This window comes from Silene latifolia, chromosome 3, assembly GCF_048544455.1.
Source record: "Silene latifolia isolate original U9 population chromosome 3, ASM4854445v1, whole genome shotgun sequence".
Lineage (NCBI taxonomy): Eukaryota > Viridiplantae > Streptophyta > Magnoliopsida > Caryophyllales > Caryophyllaceae > Silene > Silene latifolia.
The window spans coordinates 9593367-9616553 of NC_133528.1; the positions used below are offsets into that span (position 1 = coordinate 9593367).

General features: G+C 35.8%; 3 protein-coding genes across 8 annotated transcripts; 1 reads left to right on the forward strand and 2 right to left on the reverse strand.

The window, feature by feature from the left end:
- Positions 1-953: 953 nt before the first annotated feature.
- LOC141647121 (uncharacterized) lies at positions 954-9173 on the reverse strand. Of its 2 annotated transcripts, XM_074455169.1 has the most exons (9): positions 8992-9173; positions 7697-7897; positions 7492-7614; positions 6945-7035; positions 5891-6870; positions 5183-5686; positions 3257-5023; positions 2374-2480; positions 954-1562 (listed from the first exon to the last, which is right to left on the reverse strand). In XM_074455169.1, exons 1-9 carry the CDS (start codon positions 9073-9075, stop codon positions 1322-1324), a joined length of 4098 nt encoding a protein of 1365 aa, XP_074311270.1. In that variant the 5' UTR covers positions 9076-9173; the 3' UTR covers positions 954-1321. The 2 variants fall into 2 exon arrangements, with proteins under 2 accessions (XP_074311270.1, XP_074311269.1); XM_074455168.1 differs by having other exon boundaries at positions 3257-5686.
- Positions 9174-9997: 824 nt separating this feature from the next.
- On the reverse strand, positions 9998-15043 carry LOC141647122 (uncharacterized). Of its 5 annotated transcripts, XM_074455172.1 has the most exons (7): positions 13077-15043; positions 12914-12993; positions 12530-12626; positions 12072-12231; positions 11824-11940; positions 11593-11682; positions 9998-10519 (listed from the first exon to the last, which is right to left on the reverse strand). In XM_074455172.1, exon 1 carries the CDS (start codon positions 14919-14921, stop codon positions 13137-13139), a length of 1785 nt encoding a protein of 594 aa, XP_074311273.1. In that variant the 5' UTR covers positions 14922-15043; the 3' UTR covers positions 9998-10519; positions 11593-11682; positions 11824-11940; positions 12072-12231; positions 12530-12626; positions 12914-12993; positions 13077-13136. The 5 variants fall into 5 exon arrangements, with proteins under 5 accessions (XP_074311273.1, XP_074311274.1, XP_074311271.1 ...); XM_074455173.1 differs by lacking the exon at positions 12072-12231 and having other exon boundaries at positions 9998-10440; XM_074455170.1 differs by lacking the exon at positions 12072-12231.
- A 2722-nt stretch (positions 15044-17765) lies between these two features.
- LOC141647124 (uncharacterized) lies at positions 17766-22440 on the forward strand. The gene is made up of 5 exons (XM_074455176.1): positions 17766-18056; positions 19300-19798; positions 20924-21342; positions 21664-21762; positions 21851-22440. Exons 1-5 carry the CDS (start codon positions 17908-17910, stop codon positions 22068-22070), a joined length of 1386 nt encoding a protein of 461 aa, XP_074311277.1. The 5' UTR covers positions 17766-17907; the 3' UTR covers positions 22071-22440.
- Positions 22441-23187: the final 747 nt, after the last annotated feature.

Consider the following 23187-nt stretch of genomic DNA (forward strand, 5'->3'; position numbering starts at 1 on the left):
GCCTTGTTCTCGTCTCATGACATTTATAGAATTATTTATAGTGAAGTTGTTTAGTTTGAATTATTGATACACTTCCGTATTAGTTTTTTTTTTTTTTTTTTTTTTTTTTTTTTTTTTTTTTTTTTTTTGTTAAGAGTCCTAAGACAGATTTTATGTAAGATTTATGTCACGAGTTGAGATTTCCTTTTCCCTTATATTTGTATTGACGTTGTGTGGTCACGGATGAGTAGCATGGAGTATTAATCTCATTATAGGCAAGGTTTTTACTTTTAGGGATTCTTTAAAATGTATTTGTAGGAAGGGATATAGTCGAAGGATGAATGAGAAAAAGGATTACGCATATGAGGTAGTACCTCATACCTTCTAGTTTTTGAGCTTATGCACATTTTTCCTCAGCATATTACCATTTATAAATATAGTTTTTGAGCAATATTATATTTTTTTAGTGTAATGTTTTAGTAAATGTGCTCAAAAACTTTACACTAAAACAGAACTCAAAAACTTTAAAATAAAACTCAGAAAATAAACAATAAGAGGTATTACCTCAGATGTATAGTCTATGAACTGAGGATGAATCATAGGAGAGATTATAACGTGTTAATTAACAATTATTGATTTTTATTATCTTGGATATGATTTTACACGAATAACATGGTATCTACTATAAACATTTTATAGTAATAAAGTTTCTGCATCTAATTAATATACTTTACATTTACAGGGCACAACCTAGGTACAAATACACGTGAATCTGACCTAAGCAAAAAATATTCAAGATTTTTTGTTGTTTTTAGACTATTAATAGTAGTTGAGCTATCCTATGCCAATTGAATTAGTATTATCCTAGTTTAGTTGGGCATAGATTTGAAAAACCGTTATTTTTAATTGCTATAAACAAGGACATTACACTTGTACAACCTTCCCTACTCAGGCTACTATGAATTTAATTTTAGTTTTTAGCAAATATGCAACTCTGCATATCACAAAATCAATCAACAAACTGATTACCATGCACAAAAATGAGTGTGAAGGACGGCACAATACGGCACAACAAACCCTTTTAGCCAAGTCTAGGATGAGCCATTCGCCCATCGTGGGTGTCCGAGAACTTGGCATCCAAGAGGCACAAGCTAAATTAACACGGCCCATTTTTACCCTTGGATAGTAGGAGATTATTCGGCGAACGCATAGCTAAATATTTTTGTAGTAGAAAAAATCACTACTACATTCGGTGTAGCAAGTCACTGTATATACCCTGTTCTTGTTTCAGTTATGAAAACATGAAAACAGAGTCGTAAAACGAAGGAGGATCTCAGGGATATCATTTAGAAAACCAACTCTTCTTATTATTCTTGGATTTGAGTTTGACTACAAGTTCCTCACGCTGAGCTTCTACGTCTGCGTATTTCACACTCAGTTGAAAATACTTATCTCGGAGATCACTTAGCTCTAATTCAAGGGATGCTATATCATTGCTTCTGCCCATTTTAGAATTTACACCGCTGTCAACCGATGAAGTCTGGGGGTTATCTGAAGAGACGGACTGCTCTTCAGACAAAAACCTGCAAAAAATAACATTCAACATACGATATCATCTTTGGGCATGAACTGCTCGAGTAATGAAACTCTTGATCACAATATGATTAGCTGGAAAAGAAATTAAGCTACGATCACAAACTAAGTTTCTCGTGAAAGCCTAAAAGGAATGAAACTCACAATCATGCATGCTATTTGACGGAAAAGGAATAAAACTCACAACTGTACATGGTACTTTTCGAAATGAAAAGGTACTGATTTTGGTATCACCTCTTACATGTACATCAAATTCTCTGTTCTTGCTTGTTTGGTTAACATGGGGGGTAAAAATTCCTAGGAAAATACAACTCACATGAATTAATTTCCGTCATCTAATTTCATGTGAATTGGTAAAATAAGGGGGGAGTCGGAAGTAGGTAGTTTAATTCCTCCATTTTGTAGGCATTGGAAAATCCATGAATTTGCAATTCACCCATTTGACAAAAATAATGTGAACCAAACAAGTCACTTTTTTGCAATTCATGGGATTTCTTAACTCCCATGAATTTCTAGGGGTAACCAAACAAGCAAGCACTTTGTGTAGGGTGTATATTATGCATGTTGAGGACAAAACTCAGTTTTCATATCACTCTGTGGCGTCCTATTAATGAAAACTGAGTTTTGGTATAGTCAGTGGTGACCTATTACTTACTGACGGTTTTGATCCTGATACATGCCTATAATCAATTTAAATTGTCTTAAAACTATGATCCAGTCTACAACATGCGGTCCTAGGAAAGGTACCCTTGCAAAAAATTATATGCTTACTAGCAGAGTTCTGAGTTTTAGCTTACATACCTTTTAATCTGGCTTCTGTACATATCACTTGCCTCAAATGCTTTACAAAGTACATCTTCAAGAGACTGAATCTTCATCGAGTTATCTATACTCTCAGATCTAGTTATCTGTAAAGAGAAATAAACACTATGAGAGCTAGTAAGAAATATCTCCAAGCAAACCATAGACATAATATACATCACAAAACTATGAATCAGCGCCACTCAAATTATGAGTTCGGAGAACCACCTATATTTCATTCACTGAAGTAAAAACCTAATAGTACAGTATTTAGACTTAGCAACAGAGTTTAACAACATTATCTAGAGCCTCAAAACTTCAAAAGCCCCCGTAAATTGCGAGGTAAGGGAAGATAGAACCTTACCCCTCTGTTAGCAGCACAGAGAGACTTGACTTTAGCAACATAGTACAATGAGAAAAAGGGATTTGGATCTAACACAAGTGTATTTTTAGCCATAGACAACAAAGTGAAACCTAAAGTACGGAATTTAGTGATAAATTTGTAACTAACCACGAAGTTGAAATGCAAAACGAAGTGAGAAGTATAATTGATAGCTAGCAAAATGCAAATATCAAAAGAAAGTTTTCTCATTTTTAAATTTAGCTAATACCTCTCATACATATGTCGAGAAATAACAACTTACAACACTCGAAGTACATTTAGGGGCTTGTTTGGGTGGAGGGAATTGGACGGAAAGGGAGGAGCTTGCTTGGCTAGGAAATAAGGTTGGACAGAAATGGAAGGGGAGGGAAATGAAGAGACCCATTTTCCCTCCAAGACAAATCGAAATATTTTCACCATAGGAAAGATTACACCCGTACAGAAAATAGCTTTGAATATTAGATAAAATAACACAAAATTGTGAGAAGCAATATCACATACCCTTAGCATTCGTTCCTTATAATCGGTAGACTGTTCCACAACAGAAGCTGCATCAGCAAGATCAGAAGGGTTATCGAAAGACTTTGAAAGACCCAATGTTGTTTGAATCTTATGTTTCAGTTGTTCCTCAACCACATTAATTCTGTTAAGATATTCTTTTTGGTGTTGCTTGAGGTGTTCCATCTTCATCTGGAGTTCGCTATTTGCCCTCTGCGTCCTACTGAGCTCAAATTTTAACTTAGCATCCTGGACACACAATGCTTCTCTTTCAGCAAGATCACGTTCTAATCGGGTAACTTTCTCTTCAAGGGCTATTTTCCTACACTTACAGTCCTCTAAGTCCAAGAGAGCCTTCTCCATGTTCGTGATTTTCTGAACAAGAATTTTTTTTCCAGTTTTTAGTTCTTCATGGTCTCGCCGTTGCCACTCTGCAGAAGCCTTCAGCTTTTCGTACTCAAATTTGGCAGCATTAAGAGAAGCTTGTAGAGTCACGAGTTCATCCTGAAGCAGCGCTGTTCTCTGCATTTGTTCTTTAAGAGTTGAAACTTCCCTAGCTAGTTGTTGTCGTTCATACTCAGAAGCTTTATGATTGGTCTCATGTCTACTGATAACACGCTTGTATTCTGCATCATTACTTTTGGCATTTTCCAGTAATAACGAGAGTTTATCACATTTAATAATAAGAAGTTCTTCATTTTTTCTAGAAGCACTGAACTCTTTTGTGAGAGCTTTTATTTTCGCTTCAAAGTTTGATACCACTGTACTCATATTGTTCTGGCAAAGTGCAAATTTTCCTTGAAGATCATGAAGAGCAATTTCAAGCTTCGCTTTTTCCGAACGTAGAGCAGACAGTTCAAGTACAGTATCTGAAGTTGGTGTCTCCTTTCCGTCCTGAGGTGCATAAATTTGGTCGATGAGGTGAACAAGTTCTCTTTGGAGATTTTCAACTTCAATGACTTTATGCGAATACATCTCATTGAGGGACGTATGTTCGTGCATAAGTTTTTCTCTGTGATTTTTATCTTCAGTGAGAAGAGAATCAAGCTCAGATTTGAGGCCCTTCTCCTTCAAGACAACTTCCTCCAAAATATTAGAAAAATCTTCCTCTAAGGCATCAACTTTGTGTGCGCATTCAAATAATCTCCCTTCGGAGTCTTTAAGTTGAGATTCCAGAACACCACAACGCGTATGCATTTCCATATTCTGCCTTTTCAGCTCTCCATTTATCTTTTGAAGTAAGTTACATTCTTCAATAACATTTTCTGCTGTCAACTGCAACTTTGGATTGACTTGTTTTAGGTACTCACATTCCTCTTGAGCTTCCAGCCACCGCGTTCTCGTCTCTTCTAATCTCTGTCTCAAATAAACTTTATGTACTTCTATCTCGGTTTCCAAACCTTTTATCTCATCATGAAGGTTGACCAACTGGTTTTCTGAATGTCGCAACTTTAGAAAGTAGGTTTCCTTCTCATCTGTCAGGTATCGTACTTGAGCTTCAAGAGCTAATATTCTTTCTGACAACTGCACGTTTTCCTGTTCTAGCTCAAGTAATTGCTCTTCTACATCGTGTTTTCCTTTTTCCAGTTCAGATGATAGTCTTTGAAGTACCTTGTTATCAGATATTTGCAATTCCAGGCTGCTGGACAGATCAACGACCTCTTTTTTTAACTCCTTTATACTTAGCATGTTTTCCTGTTCTCGCTCAAGTAAATGCTCTTCTACATCGTGTTTTCCTTTTTCCAGTTCAGATGATAGTGTTTGAAGTACCTTGTTATCAGATATTTGTAATTCCAGGCTGCTGGACAGATCAACGACCTCTTTTTTTAATGCCTTTATACTTTGCATGTTTTCCTGTTCTAGCTCGAGCAAATGCTCTTCTACATCGTGTTTTCCTTTTTCCAGTTCAGATGACAATGTTTGAAGTACCTTGTTATCAGATATTTGCAGTTCCAGGCTGCTGGACAGATCAAAAATCTCTTTTTTTAATTCCTTTATACTTTGCATGTTTTCCTGTTCTAGCTCAAGTAAATGCTCTTCTACATCGTGTTTTCCTTTTTCCAGTTCAGATGACAGTCTTTGAAGTACCTTGTTATCAGATATTTGCAATTCCAGGCTGCTGGACAGATCAACGATCTCTTTTTTTAATTCCTTTATACTTTCAGAAAATATGGCCTTCTCTATCTCTAGACTCTCTTTCAGCAAATGATTTTCATCACGAGCAACAGCTATCCGATCTTCAAGTGTACATATCTTCGTTTGAAGACCTTCAATTTCTTCATTCTTCCGCATATTGTCTAACTTTAGTGCCTCAACCTCTGAAGCACTCAACTCAGACTTGCTGAGATCAGAGTAAACAACCGTGCCAACCTCTGAAGTACTCAACTCAGACTCACCATTATGTTGGTCTTCTGTGCCATCCTCTTTTATACGCTGAAAAGATCTAGACAGAGATTATTTCAACGAAGAAATTCTTAAATTTGTTAAACAACCTAGTCACATACAGATTTAGTTAATAATAACAAAAAAATAAATTAATGGAGAATATGATGAAGAAAGTGAGCAATAATAATAATAATAATATACTATAATATTTAAAAATGCATGATAAGATGTTTGAAAAGGCATATAACTTACCATGTCTCCTGACTTAGTTTCATTTGCTTCACTTCGTTCATCGCAATAATTCTCAAGATCCTCCACCTTTCTCCTTAAGAAATCAATCTCTTTGACCATTTGTGTCGTATTTCCCATTGCGACTTTTGATTCTTCATTCTGACAATTTTTTATAGCGTCAGCAAGTTTTGTTTTTAAGTTCGTAATCTCTTCCTCTTTTGCTGCTACTGTAAGTGCCCATTTTGATTCATAATCCGAAAAAGATACTGTCGTGAGATCTTGTAGTCTCTCTATCTCATTTTCTTTCTCATCCACCATCTCCTCAAGCTGTTGTATAACTTGTATGGCACTTTCAAGTTCCTCTTGCGTTTCATTTAGCTGTTGTAGTTGGTGTTTAATGTTCTCAATATCCGAAGGATTATGTTCAGGAGCTTGTGTTGCCTGCATAGTAGAATCACGGAACCCCGAATCCTTGCTGGCACCAAGGTTTGAATTTTCTTCCAACTTTCTTTTCTGAGAAGATAGGCTCTCTATTTCCAATTTCTGAGATTCTACAATTCCTTCAAGCTCTGTTAAAATGGATAAAAGTTCAACATTCGATTCTTGTGTTTTCTGTAGCTGTTCAGTCAAGTTTGCATTTGATTTTTTGAGAAATCGTAATTCTTGCTCCATTTCCGTTTGTACTTCATCCATGTCCTTGCCTATAATCTTCAAATCTTCTGCTGTCGCTTGTTTTTTACCTGACGTTTCAAGCAAACCTTCTATGTGTTGGATATCTTGCTCTGAGTCAGAAGATTCTTGTTGTAATGCTGCAATCTCCATACTATACCTTTTTTGGGCCCTTGACTGCTCAAACACTTCATTTCTTAGGAGATTGACATCATCTGTTAATCTCTTACGATTTCGATCTGAAAGTCTATCTTCACCTTTTAATTCCTCAGTTCTAACTTCAGCGGCTTTAAAAAAGTCCTTTGAAGCCCCGGGATTCGATAGTGGTGAATCTGGTGATAACACAACAGCATAAGAGTTCCTCTCTTTTTAATTTCCGTAGACAGAGAATTAAATAACCGCTTACCATCATCATTCACTTCACGGGAGATACTAAATGGTTCACTAATTTGTGCGTCGGTCACATCCTCTCTTTCTGTCAGACACTCAACATTGAACTGCAAAGCAGCCATCAAGTTATAACAATCCTCAATTGGTGCGTAGGTGATTGATCGAGATCAAAACATAAGGCACATATATTTCTACAGGAAAGAGTGATAGACCATTACACCATGTGTACTTGCTAATTGTCATATGGAAAATGACACTGCTACAGAGGAATTCATATAACTAAAGTGACAAAATTGAACCTCATTAAGCCCCGCTCATAATCATTCACGGAACTTTCATCATGAACCTCAATAAGAAAATGTATCATCAAAAGAGTACTCTCTTTAGATACATTAAACATTCTAAGATTTATATTTGCATACTCCACAAGATGAAACTTTCATCATTAACCAGCATATGAAGAACGCGTAACTTTCAAGTTAATGGATATCAAAGAACGACAACAAAAGACTTATGTCAAACTAAGATAAATTCCCGTAAGCTATGGGAATAAGACTACTTACTTGTAATGAGGTGCCATGTTGGCATTTTTTCAGTTGCAATGATAAAGGGGTGATAATTCCTGTACTTGCATGATTTCTCATATCAATAGTAACCTCTCCAAGGGCTCCTGAACGAGATGAACCCTAAAGTACGCATATAAGCATCAGAAAGCAATGTAGAAAGATACGAGATAAATACTCTAAAAAGCTAAAGTGTGCCACGAACCATAGCAACGACAAACTTGATGAAGCTGCTTCCAGCCTCTTTTGAATCTTCATTCTCTTGTGGAATATATACTGCTCCACAAAAGATATCCGTCCAACTACAAGTTCCATTAATGACAGATGTTTTCCCTGATTTTGCGATGGTCTTTCCCGTCTCAACCTGGGCTATAGAGACAAAAAGTTTGTCCCACCCTCTTGGAACCTGGCATAGAAAAGTGAAAGAACCCATGGTGTGTTAGAGAATTTCTATGTACTCCTTCTGTCAGTGTTATGTTTACCCTTGTTTTAACTTTCCCTCACCCATGCAAAGGCAAACAATTGATTGGGACGGAAGTTGTAGTAGTCCTAGTAGATACTGCCTAAGAAGTAAGAATGAAATTTGGGTGGTGGAGATTCAAAATTTCAGATCGTAACATCACAACATAATTCAAGTGAAAATGTGTTACCCAACAGCTAAAAAACTAACAAAATCATGTATTGATAATAAGATGAACACTGGTTATAGAGAAACAAGATTTAGGGGTTAGGGCAGCTAATGAACGAAAACCAAATAGAAAAAAGAACAATTGATTGGGACGGAGGCTGTAGTAATCGTACTAGGTATCACCTAAGAATGAAATTTGACTGCAAAATTTCAACATTCATTAGCATTGAACTACATTACACATTGTATTAACAAACATCATACAATTAGACAAATTACACTTCGTGATCAAGAATGAGCAAATCATTATTCAGTAATCACTACAATTTTTTAGTCATTTACATTACTACAACAACATTACCCCAGTACCTCAATGAATCCCGCAAATTGCAGGGTAAGGGGGGTTGGAATGTCGGATGTACTTGGGCTTACCCTTGTGTTAGCAACACAAAGAGGCTATTTCCGAATGACCTGAGATGGAAATTGCGCAATAACTCCAGATGACCGCTAATTCACAAAAGAAAGAAGCGCGGCCACTTTAGTGAGTCGTTTACGTAGCTACAATCCTAAATAACCACATGAATTACGAGCTTCTCGAAAATAACTCCTAACTAGTGATCATAACATCATAAAGAAATTTAATCTGATAATAATGCGTTTCACTGAACCTAAAAATTAACAGAAACATAAAATTGACAAAATGATGAACAAATAATGATCGAAAAACAAGAATTACGGCGCGTAATATTCGAAAATCAAATCGAAAACAACAATTACAAGCTTAAATTCAATAAATTACGACAAATCGAATGAAATAACGATAATCTAAATATAATCAAATTAACAAATGAAAGTGATTAAGATTATTATACCTTAATGCACTGAAAATCAGAAAACTGGAAATCGAGTTTATTTCTGGAATTGTTGCGTGATTTGTGTTTCTGCGGTTTGAACATTGTAATTCTGAGGATTAAGATAATTACATGATTAATTAAGGATATAATAACAATAACAATACAATGTGGTTACGAGTAGTGAAATTTTGCGTTTAATTTCTAAAACGTTTTTTAACGGTAGCTGTTTAATAAAGCCTGGTACGGAGTATTAAATATCGGTTACGGTTATGGTCAAGGTTCCGATATCGATTATTGAGGCCTTGTCTCGCTAAAAGCAACCAAAAAAGAGTGCGGAAAACGGTAAAATACGTGAAGCATTTTTTGCCTGAGTTTATGCCTAATATGTTATCCTCGGATGACTTACCTGGTATACGTGTTTTGCAGGTTATCACGTATATCCGAGGATTTACCCAGTGCGCACCAAAAATAGCAGCGGGTTCCCTCGTCACCCAAAAAAGGGTAAAATAACCGCAAATATCGATTATGGTTATGATGAAGGTTGTGATATCGATTATTGAGGCCTGGTCTCGCTAAAAGCGACCAAAACTCTCTAAAAAGGGGAAAATACAATAGTAAAAATTTCGTAAACGTTAATAACCACCATGGATACAAGGGGAAAAATCATGAAGCAAACTGTGAGGTCTATTAGTTATATCGCCTGCGGAAATCGCGAGATTTTTATTTGATCAAGTTCATGGCATAATTTGATGGAGAGCACGTATTTGCTAGTGAGTGATTGCATGGCTTCAAGTATTGACTTTGGATAATTGACCTTCTCTAGGGCAAAGAGAAGCGCTTTTCCGAAGGGCCGGCGTGAGAGATTTGCCGCAGTATTGGTCACCAAAACTTGCAAACTCTCCCAAATCAGCCCACCGCCGCAAATCTAAATATACCCTAAAACCCTTGGAAAAAGCTAATCAATAACTTCTAATAATGAATCAAAACTTGTTCTACAATCGAATTTCAAATGATAACCGGGAGATAAAATATTACAATGAGTTGCATTCATATAACGCAAAATAATTTACGCAAGTTTCATTAACTCTGCAAAGAGAGTAACCCAACTTTCTGCCATGAGAGTTATTCACATACAAAGTTACAGACAATCTAAATGACCGGTGATACAACGTAATAGTGCTATCTTACAGTTAATTTCGTGTTTCTTCGCCACTGCTGGAAAATTAATCAGATTAGCAGCAGTACTAACATGACACTCCTTTGAAAAATACAAGGCACTTTGACACGTCATTTCAGAGGAGACGTTTGATCTTCCAACAAAATAGGAGTTCCGACACACTTCCATATCCAACATTTGCAGCATCAACACTAAATCTAACAACAAACTGGAGAAAAGAACTTTAGAACAGAGAAAAATTAGATAATGGTGCTCCTCTTCCACCTCCAAGGATAAATTTTGCTCCCAATCTGCACAGATTAAACTATCTTCTCATAACTGCAATTGATTCACTGAAGCTGAAGTGCAAAATAAAACCTTTGGTGCTTCCTGAGAGAACAGAGTTTCAAAGAAACAAACAATTTTTAAGGAATATAGATTGAAAGAACATGGTTACAAATTTGTGACTTCTTTTTATGAGGTCTATAGATCATACTAACTATGGATTTGAATCAGACAAATTTGGAGTCGGTTTTTGCAAGTAATACAACAGCTACTGGCCTATTACAAGCATAGGTATTGTCTCTAATTATATTCCCAGTCATGATGCTCCAAGAAAAACACAAAAGGAAAGGAGAGACTAGAGGATTGTTTTTTCCTGATAAAAATGTACCAGATTTTACTTCCAAGGTATTACAGATTAAGTCGTAAAGCGAGTCCAGTCCAGCAATTTTAAGGATTAATGCAAAGTAATAGCCTGCTAATTTTCAGTTCATGTAGGCTTATTTCGTTGGGGTGTTGTGTGGACACGACATTTTTCCTGGCATGAGGCAAAAACTAGCCAAATCATGATTTTTCACAAAATAGCAATCTTCGCAAAGCACCTGCTTCCATCACTTGAAGCCAAGTTTGAGCAATATAGGTTACAAGAAGAGATGGACCAAGTTTCAACCAACAAATTCTAACAACTAAGACAAACGAAACATTACTGAATCATGACCAAAAAACTCCATCCATTTGAGGACATATTTGGAAGCATTATGCACTTCTCACGTCAGTATGTAGTATATATATTATCGGACTATGGACATATATAGTTGGTTAAGGTTGTTATAATTGTAACAACCAGTTAGTTGAGTTAGTTGAGTTAGTTAGGGAATTCTACCTAACTATAGTTAAGTATATGTCGGTGTATTGTGCACTATATAAGCAGATCATACATCATTGTAAGATGCACAATTCAAAATAATAAAACACAATTACTCTCATACATCTCTCATACATAATCATAATATAATATCAATATTTCATACGGACCATCTATGATTTTAGCCTTTTAGGCAATATCTTTTGTCATACTTGGCATGCGAAACTTCAATTTTAGCAGCAGAAAGATAGGTGCATGAAATTAGGGAACTCATACACAAGCTTATTCATCAAAAACGTATGAAATGAGAGATTACCAGAGCAAATTCTCTTGGAAGGATCATGTATTCACAATCTTAAGCAACCGACCCAGATTTCAGCCCGTCTTTGTAAATCTATCGGAGCATCTGCATATGTAACTCTCCAAAGTGTTAATACAAGTAATAGAACAGACATTATTCTCATCAGCAGCGCCCTCTTCGCTATCTAGGCAAAAAAGGGTGTATGAAAGAGGGTAAATACAACCCATTGAACTACTTTTGGAATACCTATTAGCGAGGATGATTAATCACATGTCAAAGCAAATCACGTAACCCTTTGAATATCATCCAAGCTCAACTGGGCCAGCACTACAGCATCTAACATTTCCACCGAGCGATTTCTCTCTACAGCCCAAACAAACAAAAACAATGCCTGAGCACCTTCCAATTAACAACTTTAACATCAAACCCCAAAGCTATAGATATCCCATTTTTTAGTGAGATTTAACTTTTCAATAAACTCAAGATCGACATACAAAGTCTTTTTAAACAGGCCACCAATGGCATATCGGTCTCGAGGCAACACCCAAAGAGGCATAGAGCTTAGTACTCTTGTGATATAAGCAAGGTTCATAACCATCCAGGTTGCAGCTCAGAGGAGATGAATAAGTTTCAACCAACTAGGTACTTGGCGTGCTAAATCTCAAGTGTTGCAGCACAAACAACAAAGTCAGACAGCTCAGACCAGCAAAAAACATGACATAATCATAACAAAATAACTCCATCCATTTCAGGACACATGTGTGTCTGTGTGGAACTTATGTGGTATATATAATGGGCCATTCTTTGATTTTAGACCCAAAAAAATGTACATATCTGTTGCAAGATATTTGGTGTGCTAAACTTCCAAGTGTTGCAGCACAAACAGAAGCCACTGAAAGTTGGAAGCTCGTACACAAGCTTATTCATTAATTGCATATGAGCAAGAGATTACCTATATCAATTTTCTTGAAGGATCACGTCTTCACAATGTTCAAGCAAACGATCCCAGATTTCAGCAATCTCCATATGGCTAAAATCCATCATAGCATCTGCATATGTAACTCCCTTGAATGTTAATACAGATAATGGGTAATGACACTCGTCAACATCTAGGCAAAACAAGGGTTGGGGTGTGAGATAAAAGTTAAAAAAAAAAAAAAAAAAAAAAAAAAAAAAAAAAAAAAAAAAAAACAGCTCATTAGCAGTACCAAATAGCAAGGATGTCTAAACTCTAAAGAGAGCAATTCCAAAATTGACAAATAGCAATGGCAGTAACAATTAATGAAAATGCATAAACTTGAATTTACAGGCAAGGAGTTTACAATTCACTTATTACCTTCTTATCTGTTTAGCCCAAGCACTATGAACATGGTACGCCTCTCTCTGTCCTTTTTCGACACACATATCAAAGCAAACCTGCACATAAACAGAAACCATTCTTAAAACAATCACCACCAGTACTCACTAAAAAATACCTAAACCAAATTCAGAAGGTTTACCTGAACGGCACTTCTTCAATACCTAAACACCGAATTACACGAGAAGTATTCATTGTCAGATCAACTTACAACCTTTTGTACGGACTCGTGGTTATCAAGGGATAAATGGCCAACCAATAGTGACATAGTACTAACATCAACTTCAAATCCCATGCTAACCATTGTATCACGATAACGTATTGCATTCGGCATATCGTTGTTGATAATGAATCCTCTGATAATTGTATTATAGGTAACATCATCAGGAGAGCAACCATTTTGCTTCATTTTGTCTACGAGATCTACAGCTGTACTCATAAGACCCTCTTTGCAGTACCCTTTAATCATTGTAGTATACATTTTATGATCCGGTACAAAACCCTTTGACAAAAGCTCAGCAACAAAATTTTCAGCATCATTAACCTGGCCACCCTCTCTCAAGCTAGGAATTAGGATTTTGTAAATGACAACATCAGGAGCAACTCCATAAGACTCCATCTCCGTGAGAAGTGCCACTGCATCATCAAGTTGTGCATTTTTACATAGCCCGTCTAACAACGCACCATAAGTGCAAACATCTGGCTTTATACCATTGCTTTGCATATCATTGAACAGCTGACGCGCCATTGGGATCTTACCAGCTTTACACAACCCATCTATCAGAGTGGTATAAACCACGACATTAGGAGAAATCCCTTGCTCAAACATTTTTTCCAATATTTCAAGCGCCTTGTCAATGTTTTTCACTTTAACATATCCATTAATCAAAGTATTATACGTCACCACATCAGGGCGCTGAACGTTTTCTACCATTAAATCAAAGACCTCTCTTGCCTTGTCCATTTGGCCGCTCAAGCAATATCCATCCAATAAAGCAGTGTAAGTAAGTACATCAGGACTCACACCTTGTTCATTCATTCTCCGTATAATGGCTTGTGCCTCATCCATCATCCCGTCCTTACAATACATGTCAACCAACATGCTATAAGCGGTAACATCTAATGCAACATTGCTCTCCATCATCTCAACCAACATTTCCTTAACCTCCCCCTTACGACCTAGACTAAACATACCTCGTATCAATGAGGTATAAGTAACCACCCCGGGTTTAATGCCCTCGTTTTTCATGACTGAAAAGAGGTTTAATGCCTCGCTTAATAACCTGACCTTGCAAAGACTATCGATAAGAGTGCTATACATGAAAACGTCAGGCTTACAACCCGAGGGATGTGAATTCATTTGACGGAGCAAGTGTAGAGCACTGGCATTATCCCCAGCCCTACAAAGACATTTCACCATAGTGCCATAAGTAACTATATCTGGCCGAATGCCAAGCTTAACAACCGCTACATCCAACAACTTAACCGCTTCCCGAAGCTGGCCATTTTGAATAAGGCCATTTAACAGTGTGGTAAACAAAACTAAACTATACTCAAAGGGATAACCAAGCTTAAGAGATTTACCAAGAAGAGAAAACCCGAAATCAACACGACCTAAATGGCAATAACAATTAGCAAGGATCCCAATAGAATACAAATCGGGTCGGGTACCGGATAACTCAAGCTGCCCAGATAGAGAAATGACAGCAAAGTGAGGTTGTAAGCGTTTAAGTTTGAGCATGGCGGCGAATAACCGGGTAAAATCAAAAATCGAAGGTCGCCGAGGAAGAGACATCATTTGGTGGAATAGATTTAGGGGAATTTGGAGATTTAGAAACCCTAATTTACATTGTTTTCGAACAAATTGTATAAACTCTCGTGAATCATTATCAACAATTAGGTTGTAATTAGCGGAATTGGAGTAATTACGAGGATTGAATTGGAAATGGTGTTGAAATTGAAATCGCAATCGAATTAAAGAAGACATTTTCAGAAATTAATAAGCTTGATTGAGAGTGAGTAGTGAGTGTGATTGTTCACCTGTGATTTGTTCTTCGTCTTCTTTCTTCCAACGAGTACTAATCACGGATTATGCTTGTGGACTTCTTGTTAGCCTGTTAGCTACTAATTTAAATGTCGCGCAATGAATACACGGTACAATCCCCTATTTACTAAATGAATAGGTGAACTCCAAAATTTTCCCTCCAAAAAGCATCTTTATAAATAAGGAAACTATTAATAATTTAATTTTATTCACTAAATAAAGTAATTAATAATTATAATGTATTTCATTATATAATTTTTTTCATTAAATATTAACTTTTTCATCAAATTTTATAATTTTCACTAAACACTAAACTATAGTATTTTAATTAAAATGTAAATAATAAAAAGCTATAAACTATTAGATCTTTTATTGATGCTATTATTTGAGAATGACTTGACTCATACTATGTATAAACAAAACTATAAATCGTTTTGATTACTTACATGACAAAAACAAATGAGAGAATTAATAAATTGGAATCATTAGCTTTTTGATATAAAAATAATTTTAAAAAAATACATTTCAACACGTTACTCAATTCTCTTTGACTAATTTTCAGTTTTAATTTTTTTTTTCTCAAAAAAAATATACAATAACGAGAAAATGAACAATTAATTAGATACCACTATTATTTTGTAGTTCAATTTTACTTAGTTTTCTTCAATAATTTTACAGTTCAATTTTTTTTTCTCATATCAAAATATAATGACATGAAATATGAAAAATTAGTGAGGTATTAATTTAGCATTATTAAGTAATATAAGAGTAAAACCCTATAAATACCGCGCATTCATTGCGCGGAATCTAAACTAGTTAGCTACTAATTTATTCGGGTGGGTTTATTTATTTCTTTATTTTTTGTACAAGAGAGGGGCAAGCCCCGAGATACTAATTACTTCGTACGTTATAATGCGAGAGATAACCACCCTAAAAATATATTCGCGAAGAATAGGACAGAGACTAGAAGGTGAATAGTCCAAGGACGGTACTTGAGGTTACCCTTTGATTAACTAATCAATCACTAGTTCAATTAGCTTCACAATAGGTGTGTTCCTGCTTGATAGACCATAATACGTTGTTGATCAACTCTTTACATTGTCACAATTAGTGATTCGTTGTTTTTGATATTTTTTTTATAAAAACAATTCGTTTGAACGTTGTCAGTAATTTTTTATTTTGACTTTTGGTTTTAGAATAATTGACTAGTTTAATGTTTTGGATTCGTGGATCAAAATTCAAATCAAAGGTTATTCAATTGTTTGTTAGTTGGTATAGTTGTTAGTTTAAATTTGTCGATTAAACTGTTATGATTAACTGTTTTAAGAAAGACTTATTGTCAACATTTTAACAACAAAACGAATACACTAATTGGTTTATACAAATTTTGGTTTCAGTCGCACGAATTTCGTCTTTTGAAAAGACGAGTTTTTTTAGCTTTTATGGTCGAATGTAACCACAAATCTACAAAAATATGAATTCATAAGTATTAATTTTATTTTTTTAACAAGTTAGAAGCACCCCTACTTCCGGCTCTCATAATTGACTCTTGGGCTTAAAAAAAGTTTTAACTTCTTCAATATTAATTGTTTGGCTTAACTTATGCTTATTCAGTGGAAAAACACTTATAAAAGCCGGGTCAAACGACACCTAAATTGAATACGGATCAAATAATAACTCATATTATGTGTGTGTTTGGCCAAGTTTGTAAAAGTGTTTTTGGACTCAAAAACATTTTTTGGTCAAACACATAGTTTTCTAAAAGTTAAACAAAAATTCTCAAAAGCTAAAAATCTCTATTTTGTCCATAGAAATAAAAGCAGTTATTGTTGTTTCTGCTTTTAAAAAATACTTTTAAAAAATTAAGCTTGAAAAACAAAAACTCATTTTGAGAATCGAGACCAAACATGCTCAATATAAATAAGACAAACATCTTGTTATTCTCTAAACATTTCATTTTTGTCTTGTTCATACAAGTGGGATACTACTTGACCCGTTTTAACCTTAAGACGAATTATCCGTCTTAAGAGAGATTTATTGTTAACAACAATACGAATCCTCTTATTGGTTCACACAAATTCTTGTTTCAGTCGCACGATTTTCGTCTTTTCAAAAGACGGGATTTTTTAGCTATTTATGGTCAAATGTAACCACAAATCTACAATAACCCAATTAATTTTACAACTTGTGATAATTTGTTTACATTTTATTGTAAAATAATCTCAAAATTTCTTTTTTTTTATTTTTTTGGCATATTCTCTCGTGTAGCCCTGAACTTTTTCCTTTTCTAAGGTGTACCACTCGTTTTTAAATGAAACTTTGACCGACAATAATTTTATGTTATGAGTTCAGAAAACGGTAATTTTTTTTAAAACCAATTATCTCGTAAGGCCTTGAATTTGGAAAAAAAATTCACTATTTTTTAACTCGTAGCCAGTAGTTATGGTTGATCAAAGATTTTTTAACGAATAAACTTTGACCGATCATAATTCCCGACTACGAGTTGAGACGTCGGTGAATTTTTTTTCAAACTGAAGACCTAAAGACCGTCAATTTGAAAAAAAAAAAGAGTTTATCGTATTTTGAACTTATAGCTAAGAGTTATTGATAGTAAAAGATTTTTTGCAAGAAAAAAGAAATACATTTTAAAAAATGAAAAAAGTTAAAAAATACACGAGAGAATATACTTTTTATTTTTTTAAAACAAAACTAAAATAACCCGTCTCAAGGAAGCCCAACTAGCCCAACTGGTTGGTTTAAAGTCGAGAGCCCATGTACTCCGTATGATGTATTAGTAGACTAGTACTGTAGTAGTGTAGTACAACTGTACAAGGCGGGAATTCTCAACTTCACAATTCCCAAAAATACAAAGTTTACACTGTTTTTCTCCAACTGTTCTTGTCTCCGGTCACTGAAAACGGTGGGAACGATGGAGGAGGTGCCAATGACGGAGTATGAGCGGCGAAGAATCGAGAATATCAAGCGAAACGGCGACATGCTCTCTTCTCTTAACATCAATTCCATTCTTTCCAATCTCACTGATTCCTCCCTTAAGCGCCCCAGACCCGCCGCCCCCAGGTCTCTTCTCTCTCTTTTCCGTTATTGCTTAAGACCGTCTTAAGTTAAGACAACACTCACAACCAATTTAAATATTGTTAAAAATAAAAAAAAAATTGTGAGAGGTCTTAACTTGAACAACCGTCCTAAGAAAAAAAAAAGTTAAAATTTTCATTTATAGGTGTTTTTTTTTTTTTGAATTTTGCATGTTTTACTATTTAAGCCCGGTTCTTTGCTGCTGAAAAGAGTTAAGCTCAACTGAGCTCAACCTAATAGAGCTAAACTAAATTGAAGAAAGAGATAAACCGAACTCAAATAAGCTAAAATTAAGTCCAAAATAACTAAGCCTGCATATTTTTGTTGTGGAACTTTTGTATAAGATGGGTGTTTCTGTCTTAAGGTAGACGAATCAAATAGTTTAATTAAGACAAAGGCAGAATGCATGGGGAAAAACAAAAAAATTCGTCTTAAATGTTCAAGGTGGGATGATATTTGACCCATTTTTAGGTTGAAGATTTAGGCATCCGTCTTAAGGAAGACTAAAGCCTTATTCTTTTTGATTTAATTTCAGCTCATATATTTACAAATGAACTCTAACTTCAGTTGAGCTTTATTCAGCTTCATTAAGTTCAGTTTAGCACAGTCCGTGAAAAACTGATGTGCTATTGATTTCTTAAAAAGTAACAAGGTGAATAGGCAAGGATCGTAACATTTTGTTACCTACTAAAGTACTAATCAGTGTCATTTGTTTAACTTTTCCATTTTTAGGGATTTTTAGTGAGTTTCGTTCATTTGTTTACCTTTTTATATTAGGAATGCTTGAAATGGCTAATTTGTCTTCCACATCCATTCTTGTCCCCTTGTCAGAGGCTCTTTGGAAATGTATGTTCAAGTAGGACCAACACTTCCGCTACCAAAGAGCCCTAGGGGGAAAGAGTATTCATGGAAATTTTATGAAACCAGTATGTGATTGAATAAAATTCGGACGCAAATCTTCACATTTTTCTTAAATGGTTGTCGCAGTTAAAAGGAAACGTAAAGAGTTTATCGGGACAAAGGAAGTACCTGATTGAGCAATTACATTAGTTTATAACTTGGGCTTTGTGCAAAAGTAAACGTAAGGAATTCACCGAGACTAGGGAGTAACGTTAATTTCACCATTCAAGTTCTAGCAGTCAAAACACTGATGCATAAAAATTTCTGAATCGAAATAGTGTTTGCTCATTTTGTAAATGTATAAAAGGGAAAGCTCATGTTTTTGCAGAGAATGGCAGAAGAGGATTTATGAACGGAGTCGATCTTCGCTTAGAACACAAGGAGTTCCTGCTTCTCATCCTTCTGGATTACCCGATGACAAACGTAAATTAAGGATACCCTTGTCAAATAAGGAGCCAATTACTATGAAAAACGTCTACAAGGGTGACGAAGAGTCACATTACTCATTTGTGGAGAGAATGAGAGCGCTTGAAGTGAATTCAGTTACTAATGTCGGAAAGGTGGCGGTGCAGGAACCTGTCAAACTTGAATCCTTCAAGTTAGAATCTGAAAATGTAACCAAAATTGTGCCTTCTGAAGTGAGAATTATTCGTTTCCTACCAATCTTGGATTCTACTGTGGTCGTTGCAGGGAATAGGTATGGATTTTTGGGTGTTTGGGAAGCTACTTCCCGAGATGCAAACGAATTTGGCAAAGCTGTTCATCTCTACCGACCTCATTCTTCTACTGTCTATGGAATTTCTGTCCACCCATTTTCGCCCACCAAGGTTATCTCTTGACATTGCTGTTATTAGTATAGTTAGTGTTTTTATTGAGCTAAAGAAACATATCTTCATGATCATAGCTTGCCATGGTTTAAGGCTCTCTTAGGGTGTGTTTGGATTGAAAGATTTGGATGGAAAAGAAAGGGAGGGAGAGTAGAGTAGGGGATTCAAAATCCCTTGTTTAGATAGCAAATGAGGGTGGAGGGAAATGGAGGGGGTGATTTGGAGGGATTCAATTTTCCTCCTCCAAGCCTAATCAAAATCTCTCCACAATAGGCAAGATTTGGAGGAAAATTGTATCCAAACACCCACTCCCCATTCCCCTCCCCTTCCCTTCTCTCACTTTCCCTTCCCTCCTTCCCCCTCCTCTCTCTTTTCCTCCACTTTTGCTATCCAAACACACCCTTAAGTTGTTGGTTTTCATGTTGTACTACGTACTTAATATGACGGAGCCTGTGCACTAACCTCTCTTCGAGCCCAATGTGCATTCGAGCGAGGGGGCGTAATAGGAAATAAATTTAATTGTTGGACCTTAACCATCACCTTAAGGTTCTTCTGACATTACAAGGAGGAAAACAAGTTGACGTTAATGACTTCAGCGCATAGATATTGTGCTTCTTAAGCAATTTGAAATGTTTAAGTTATGCATCATTTCTTAGATGAGCGGGTTGTTGTCGTCTTCTTGTAGTCATTCTTTAAATAGAGTTCACAATGATTCCTGTGTGGAACAAGCAATAGGAAGAAAATTACTGTGCGTTGGTGAATGTACTATACAAATGTGTTACTCAGACACGCCGTCGCGTGTCGGACACGGCTATTTGGGGTGAATTTTCCGAGTGTCGTGTCGTGTCGGACGCCGACACGTGTCTGACACGCAACACGGCAGTTAAGTGAAGTGTCGGAGTAACATAGCTATACAACTTTGATAATTTTTCGAGTTTATGACAATTGTGATTTGTGGAGAGAAAAAGGTGTTGGTCGACTTTTGGCTGGTGTATTGAGCTTTAATGAGTTTAGCTGTTTAGGTGGCTTGATTTTGCATCCTTTCTTTACAAACTTCCACCTTTATCTTCGTTTCGTTTGGCTAATAATGTATATGGCTCATAATATTATACAACACCTGAACAGATATACTCTTGTTGTGGTGATGGACTTCTGCGGTTGATGAACATTGGGAGGGAGGAGTTTGATCTCTTATACTCGACCAGTTCAGGGTCTCCTATATATTCCCTTTCCCAACCGCCAAATGATGCAAACTCCATGTATATTGGTGAAGGTTTAGGAGGTCTAAACTTGTACGATGGAAGAGCTGGTAAGATAGCCGATTCTTGGTTACTCCACAAGGGAAGAATAAACTCAATTGATTTTAATCCATCAAACACAAATGTTCTTGCTACCACTTCTAGTGACGGTCTAGCATGCCTGTGGGATCTTAGAAAGATCAATAATCAAGAATCACAATGCAAACCTTTCATGACATTTACTCGTGAAAAAAGTATACATTCTGCCTATTTTTCACCGTCTGGTAGCTGTCTGGCGATAACAAGGTATACCTTTGTTATAACTTAGGGCAAATAACCTCGTTTTGATTCTGTGTGTAATGATTTGCTTTATTGCAGCTTTTTATTCCTGTTAAGACATTCCCGAGCTTGATTGACTCGTACTTCTTGTTTCAAACTTTCAATTGTCTCACAACAGAATATGCATCTGTTAACCTTTTCTGCAGGTTTACTTAACCCTAATCAATACAGACTGCATGATTTTCAGCAGCAATATATGAGCCTATAATGCATGACTGATTATGGAGTTTTAGCTTAAGACGCGGTCTATTGTTTTATCATTAATATATTGATGATAATCTTTTGCAGTTCGGATCATATGATTGCTGTGTTGGGAGGTGCCGATTTTGAGGACAGTCACATAATCTATCGCGGTCATTCTCGACATTCTCCACATACTTGTTCTAGGTACAATTTCCTTTTAAAATTATTACTTGTACTTCGTAAATACTTGCATCATTAGTTGTTCACGTCTTTTGGTGTTTGCGAAAAGCAGAGCAATATGGGGTTGGGATGACACCTATCTTTACATGGGATGTAAAAAAAGAAGAGTCGAAGTTCTTTCGGTCCCACAAGGAAAGACGACAGCGACACTAGAGAGCTCCCTTGTTTCGAGCGTCCCATCCCAATTTGATGCTCACCCTTGTAAGGTGGGGATGCTCGTGGGTGCTTCTTCTATGGGTAAGGCTTTCTTGTGGACAAGCCGTGACTATTAAGCTCTTCGATTACCTATTATTGAAGGAAAACGAGCATGTTTCGACAATATTGAAATTTTCATTTCAAAGGAGATCATAATATGTAACCCTAATTTAGTACTCCATAGATGACTAGAACTTAGAAGCATCTACTGAATTTTGCAAGAATCGTACTCCCTTCGTCTTGGTCATTTGTTTACCTCGGATGAAAATACGCCTCGAAAAAATAAAAAAGGTAAACAAATGAATGGGTTGGAGGGAGTAACCTATATTTTGGAAGCTGAAGTGCATTGATGCTGTGCATTGTATACAATCTAATGTTTCTGAGTTAAGTTTGATTGCTTATAATCCAGCTTGGAGCTTGAAAGTTATATATATCGAGCATTGTTGAGAATGTGACGAGAACGCTTAAACTGTTGAGCGAATGTTTTTTGTAGTCAAGATTCTTTCTATTTCCTAAAAAGAAATGTAGAGTCCATTATCTTTTAACGTCCAAACTCCAAATGCTTTCTCCATTTCTTTTAGGATCCTAATTGTGTTTTCTGAGTGTTACGATTGTTCTCCCTGCTTTAGTCTCATTTATGAATTGATATAATAACTTTTGTTACAAAACGTTTTGAAATATTATGGATAAATGGCTAAAGAGGGAGATGATGGTGTATTTTATTTCCCCTTTTAAATAATTTTTATATAAAATCAATTACTCACTCAGTTCCAATCATTTATTTGTCCTTAATTAAATCCCTTACAACTCACGAAAAATAAAAAGCGCAAACAAAGACAAAGAAAGTATCTTATTAGCTCTTATGTTTCAACTACATTATCAACATCTTTTCATTTTTTCAATTAGGTTTTCCGCTAGTTTTATCAAACGAGCCGTGAGTATTCTCTCGCAATGAACCCGTTTACACAACAAAATGGATACATTTATTGGTTTGGAGTTAGTCTCCCTTAAGACAGGCCATCTACATAGTATAAAAGCCAGGTTTTTTAAAGGCTTATGATTGACCGATAAAATTCAGAAAATTGGATTTGTATGGGTCTCCCCATGTTTTACATCTCATTTAATTACCCTCTCTCCTCTCTCATAAATTCATACTCTTATTCTGATTATTCAATTGTCAATTCTTAATTACTC

Bases quoted from the DNA above. Each gene is read 5' to 3' on its own strand.
- LOC141647121 (XM_074455168.1), bottom strand. From the start codon at position 9,075: ATGTTCAAACCGCAGAAACACAAATCACGCAACAATTCCAGAAATAAA. The intron at 7,898-8,991 runs GTATAATAATCT...TTTCTATGCCAG, and splicing joins CTGATTTTCAGTGCATTAAG to GTTCCAAGAGGGTGGGACAA. The intron at 7,615-7,696 runs GTTCGTGGCACA...TGCGTACTTTAG, and splicing joins TCAAGTTTGTCGTTGCTATG to GGTTCATCTCGTTCAGGAGC.
- LOC141647122 (XM_074455174.1), bottom strand. From the start codon at position 14,921: ATGTCTTCTTTAATTCGATTGCGATTTCAATTTCAACACCATTTCCAA.
- LOC141647124 (XM_074455176.1), top strand. From the start codon at position 17,908: ATGGAGGAGGTGCCAATGACGGAGTATGAGCGGCGAAGAATCGAGAAT. The intron at 19,799-20,923 runs GTTATCTCTTGA...ACACCTGAACAG, and splicing joins ACCCATTTTCGCCCACCAAG to ATATACTCTTGTTGTGGTGA. The intron at 21,343-21,663 runs GTATACCTTTGT...AATCTTTTGCAG, and splicing joins AGCTGTCTGGCGATAACAAG to TTCGGATCATATGATTGCTG.